This window comes from Bactrocera oleae, chromosome 6 (genome assembly GCF_042242935.1).
Source record: "Bactrocera oleae isolate idBacOlea1 chromosome 6, idBacOlea1, whole genome shotgun sequence".
NCBI lineage: Eukaryota > Metazoa > Arthropoda > Insecta > Diptera > Tephritidae > Bactrocera > Bactrocera oleae.
This window is the reverse complement of record NC_091540.1, coordinates 13,445,018-13,451,017: the sequence shown is the minus strand read 5'-3', so window position 1 is coordinate 13,451,017 and position 6,000 is coordinate 13,445,018. Positions and strand designations below refer to the sequence as shown.

Sequence of the window (6,000 nt, the reverse complement as noted above, 5' to 3'; positions counted from 1 at the left end):
AATTCCAGATACGCTAAAGCGATAATTACCCTCCGAGCATACGAAATGTGGCTTTAGTTGGGGGAGAAATAATGCCAAAGGCAAGCAGAGAGAGAGATGGAGAGAGAGAGAGAGGAAGCGTGCAGGGCGAAAAAACTATAAGCTCAGTACGTTTGCGGTGGCGTTGAGGTGCTTGTGTGAACAACAACATTATGACTATGGGGGTAGCATACATAATTAATTTGAAAATACGTCACGTAAGTGGCATTAAATGCAGTAGCGAACAACGCTTTTGATAAGAATAGTGTAGCCATAATCCAAAGCGAACAAGTCGGCCGTTAATGCATGACATGATAACCCCAAAAATTACTAACCGCTCACTGCGCGCCGGCTTATGCTAGTCATAATTCGAGAATACTGAATTTAATATTTATCAGATATTTTACTAAAACATGGTATAAAAGCTAAGGTAATTTAGTGCACAGCTACAGACAGTGAAGTGACAAGGCAGTCGCAACTTAGAACTCAGTCCCAGGAAGCAGCCTCTACACACAAACGCGCTTTACTCTTAAGCCAAACTTCGAAATGTTTAAGCCAATTGTTGGTTTGCTATTACTGGTCGCGCTTTGCGCCGCCGAAACCCCAACGCGCTACCGCACAGCGGCACGTCGCCCCGCCGTGGCCCGTGTACGCTTCCTTGCACGCCAAGAGGTCGCACCCGCACCTGCACCGACGGGTTATCCGGCTGCAGGTGTGACGCCTGAAATTCCCTTCGACTTGCCCTCATCAACTGTCAAGCCGGATGTAAGCTACTTGCCACCAGATAATACCTACGGTCCACCGTCGCCACCGCAACCGGACGCTACCTATGGCCCACCAGCGCCACATAGCACTTACGGACCACCGACTGAAGCGCCTGTCACGCCAGCTGCTGTATACGGTCCACCGGACAACAGCTACTTGCCACCCGAACAAAGTGTCACCGTACGCGATGTGAATTTAGCGGTTGATGTGGCTGCAGAGGAAGAAGAAGCTAACGTTGAAGAGCAGCAGCCCAGTGAACCACAGCCGGAAGTTAGTGATGAGCCCAAAGAGGTAGTAGAGGAGGCGCCCGTTGAAGATGAAGGCGAGGAACTCTACGTTGCAGTTGCAGAGGATGGCTCCGTCATTGCGGTGAGCAACTCATTTGATGCCCAGGAAGAGGCAGCGGCGCAGCAGTCAGCACGTTTGGTCTTCCAACGTTTTCCACAAGGCAGACGCCGCGCACCGACTAACGCGCCCGTGCCCGTGCCCGTGCGGCTGATTAAGGCGCGTCGTGTAGCGCCAGCTAAGTTGCTGCAGCGTGTGCAACCGCAACCAAAGCCACAGCCGCAGGGTTTCTCGTTCGCCTCGCAGTACACCGCCTGGTAGTTAATTAAGGCATTTAAGTTTAGACTCGTCAACTGCGCGTGGGCACAGTGTTAGTTCAATTTAGTATAGTGTTGCGGTAAACAGTTTTAAATACAATAAACAATAATAAAAAATAACAAAAACAATGTGAGTTTATTTTTGCATTATTCAAAAATGGCGCTTTCAAAAAAGTACTATTTACCATTGTCCTTAGATTTCTAAGTAGTGTGGCAAACCTTTCATCGGAATCAAATGGAGCATGGAATGGAGCTCTGGTAAGTATAAGTAATTTGCTGAAAGTGCCTTACGCTCTTAGCTTTCAAATTTACATGTGAGCATTACTGTGCATGTGTAAGCATCGTCTTTGGTTTACTTTCAACAGTATATTTTTCCGCATGTGAACTCTACCACAGCTACATATGCTCGCACACATACACATACCATACTCGTACTTAGATGTGCTTACCTTTTTAGCATAAGAACACAGTAATTTTTAATGGCTATAAGCGACTGCGAGGAGCGCTGCCGTCTAAGCTGGCTTGAAGCAAGGAAGTAGTCGTACTTCAAACCCATTACAATAACATTTTAGTAGAAATGTGGAAATAATGGAAGTCAGGTGAATGACAAGCGAAAGGCCATGAACTCCACTGGTCACAAAGTGCTTTGGCTGCTTACGTGTGCGTGTGTGAGTAGGTGATCTAATGTATTTTTAAAGCTTTTACTGATAAAAATCCCAAAGAAATGAAAGGCAAATTTGCATGAGTGCGCCAAGATTGGCTTGTGCCAGCATTAGCTTGATTTGCCGAACTACACGCTGTCGTCCTGACACCGCATTAACGATATGTGCCACATATAATGATAAAACGGCAAGAACAAGCCACATTAGCAAAAGTAACTGCCGAATTAATTTGCATAACAAAAAAAAAAAAAAACGAAAAGAACGAATTACGACCTACTTACACACACGTACATACCTACATATCTAGAGGCATATGTGTGCGTGTGAAAGGCCGCCACAATGCCTTAAAATATCCAACGCATGTTTGGCCAAACAATATGCAACATCTGTGGCACCATTTATTTTACTCTTAATTACAATTTTGCAGGCTGATTCCACATGTTGCCACGCATCCACATCTAACAACTGTTCAGCGGCGCTGTAGTACCACGACGCGAGCATCTATAAGCCGGCCTGTGGCTAAGTGGTCAAGGCGCACGAACCCAAACTAACAAAGGGGCATACACGCGTTCGCCGCGAGCGCAAGCAACACAAGCCTCGAAGACAGGCAGGCATTCGTTGCCTGGTCATTTTCGACCAAGATGAAAGACATAAAAATCGCACGTGTTGAAGTGTGTAAAACCGACATTAAATACGTGACCAACTTAGCAAAGATTTTGCCATTTCACTTAACGTGTCACGAGAGAAGTAACAACAACAATAACTTTCGACAGCTGCACCGCGCGTAGGCTGTGGCCAAAATGGAAAATGGATGACCAAAATAACAAATATATGTACATGCACGCACCTCTGTGCAAATATATAGGCATTCACATATTCATATTTTTATTGCGCTGGAACTCGGTGCAGCATAATCGGTCAAATGGTCAAGGTTGTATTCAATTAGCAGTAAACTTGCTGAGTAAAAGTGAAATGCCGCAAAGCATAAAATTTTGGGACTAAATTCGAATGCGTTCAAGGGTTACATGGGTCTTGTGGCTTAAATTAAGGCTGTTTTTCTGGATTTTTTTTTTTTGAAGCTACAACATAACCTATATAATGTCAACAGCAGGTACAAAAATTGTAAATTCAGCCATTGACAGGGCCTTAACTAACGTCAGCGTGAGAAAAATGTACTCACGGTAATCACTGTAGCTTGGGTAATTTTTAGCTGAAATCAAAAAACCAAAATTTTACTTTCAATAGGTGAGTATAGCTACTGTTTGAACAAAGGATTTTGATAAAACTTGAAAATTGAAAATTGTTTTTTGCACATTATATGCACTTTTGCACTAAATTTGGTCAGGTATTACATTCTCAACTAAATTGTAAATGTTGGAAAAAAAACTTTCGTTCAAGCAGTAGTCACATATGTTTAAAAGATGTACATATGTAAAATATCAAGTTCATCGACTCATAATTTATCGAGAAATTTTGATTACCGACTACAAAAACGCAGTTTTGAGAAAAACGCCTTGAAAGTTTCTGAAAGTCGAGTCGACCGTAACTACGAGCTTTAAACGCATATATATTTGGAAATTTGGCTCGAATCGGCTTGACGTTTTCAGACAATATTCCTAATGAGTTATACAATTGAATAAAAAAATCGTTTATCTAAAGCTACAAGACCCATGTAACGTCTTTATGTGTGTGTGGAGAGACAAGGAAAAACTATGTATAGAGATATTGACCGTTAAACGTTATTTGGTAAAACAATCGGCTATGAAATACACTTGGGCGGCACATTTGAACTGTGGACTCCGAACCTATAAATAGTAAGAAAGCTTCAACTCGGAATGAATACGACATACTCAAACAATTCGTAGGAACAACTTGCTTTAAGGATCAAAATAACTAAGCCGAAGAACGACACGTTAGACTTTTACGTCATTTAACGTTACTTTAAAATATAGCTTACATATTTTTACTTACAATGGCGATTGAATATCTTTCTGAACATTCAATATTGCGTCTTGGAATACTCGATTAAGAAGAGTAGCTATTCTAAAGCGCTAGCAGATAAATCAAACATTTTCTTAATTAATGTATTCGGTTATAGTTATTGCAACATGTTGCTACAGAATTTTGTTCACGTAACGGTTATTTTTATAACCTAAAAATAATGAGATAGATATAGATACATACATAATGTATATAAATGATCAGGATGACGAGATGAGCTGAAATCCGGGTGACTGATTGTGTGTCTGTCCGCGTCCGTCTGTGCAAGCTGTAACTTGAGTTCAATGATAAAGATATCTTGATGACCACTAACTTGGTACCATAAAAAGTTTGGTAACGTTGGCGTGTCCGATTACTGCCACGCCCACAAAACGCCATTAATCGAAAACCTAAAAAATGTCATGACTAAACACTTAATTAAGACATAAGCCTGTAAGTTGGTACAGAGATTGCAGTAGCAAGAGGCGCCTGTGATAATGTGAACTTTTGAAAAAATGGGCATGGCCCAACCCTCAAATAGGTTTAATGTACATATCTCCTAAACCACTTAAGCTACAAAAACCAAATTCGCGCTGGAGAAATGCTATAAAAGCCCCTACGGACAGTGTGAATAGATGCAATCGGATTATAACTCCGTTCTCTCACCATATAACGGTTTTGTTAAAAACTACTAAAAGCGCGTTAAATCAATAACCAAATGCGCCGGAGACAATAAATTTTACATCTAAGATTATACAAGAGGGTTTTAGCGCAGCCAATGGCAGATTAACACAATGGGGGTGACACCGCCTACATTTAGGTCAAAACCATAACTCGGCACCTACTCGACCGATTTCAACCAAATTCGCCAAGTAGTATTATCCTCACCTTCCTACATGACAGTGCGAAAACTACAACCACGCCTACTTCCCGTATAACACAATTTTAAATTCCATCTGATTCTTTATCAGTTTACAAATCAAGCACTAATCAGTGTTTCCACATAAAACTTTTAACAAATAGTGCCTTTTAGGTGTGCCAACATATGACCCGAAATTGTCCAAATTCAATCAATTAGCCCTTCCTAACTAGTTTTGTTTCGAGATTTTCCAAGCAAACCGAATTTAATTTTTAAAAATGTAGGATAACATTTACTCAGACTTCGCCTTCTCCACAAACTTCTGCTATGAAATATGTTGGATATGCACACAGAAAGCACGACAGCAACAAGTATGTGTTGGTGGGTGCTCATAGGTGCATGTGTAAGTGTTGCAGTAAATAGCACCGCCGTTAGATAAATGTGCCGTTTTGCTTTATTTCTCCATGTTAGCCATATTCTTTGCATTGCCTTACGTCTTTATTTGCTTAGGGAGTCCGCGCAAATTGTTTGTGTCGAAACCATTACATTAGCCGCAACTCCATTGAGCTTGCAACGTAACTCCACAAATTCAATGCAAACAATCAAACAACATTTGCGCCACCCTTTCGCCACAGCACCGCCGCTTGGTTGCAATTTTTCGTAACATGCACGTTCTTACAACAGCTGCAACAACAAAAGGAACGAACAAGCAAATAAAAATTAAAAAAAAAAGCACAAAAACAACGCTCCCAAAAGCCGAAGAATAATGGACTACAAAACAGCAAATAAATTCAATATTAGCCAACAACATCATCGTCTACTTGGCCAGCTAAGTGCCGTTTCAGACAGGGACGCAAAAGAGTCTCATACCAGTTTATTGTGGGCGAGGGGACGACGAGGAAAGACGAAGGGACCGTGCCACTCGTGTTCGGGTGGCACGCTTTGTGTTCTTTTTCGTAACAGCTCGCTGCTACCCTTTTCAGCATTCCTTTTCACTTTCAAATCCTTTGAATGGTTGCAAGAGCGCTCGGTTTCAAATGAATTCGATCGCAAATTTGAGTTCTGTTATCTATTTTTGTATGTAATATGCAAATACGTATGCATAGAATAATAG

General features: G+C 41.5%; 1 protein-coding gene across 1 annotated transcript; it reads left to right on the top strand.

Moving 5' to 3' along the window:
• Positions 1 to 480: 480 nt before the first annotated feature.
• On the top strand, positions 481 to 1,487 carry LOC106622998 (titin). Its single transcript, XM_014242345.3, has one exon. The coding sequence runs from the start codon at positions 565 to 567 to the stop codon at positions 1,387 to 1,389; it is 825 nt and encodes a 274-aa protein (XP_014097820.2). The 5' UTR covers positions 481 to 564; the 3' UTR covers positions 1,390 to 1,487.
• The last annotated feature ends 4,513 nt before the right edge of the window (positions 1,488 to 6,000 follow it).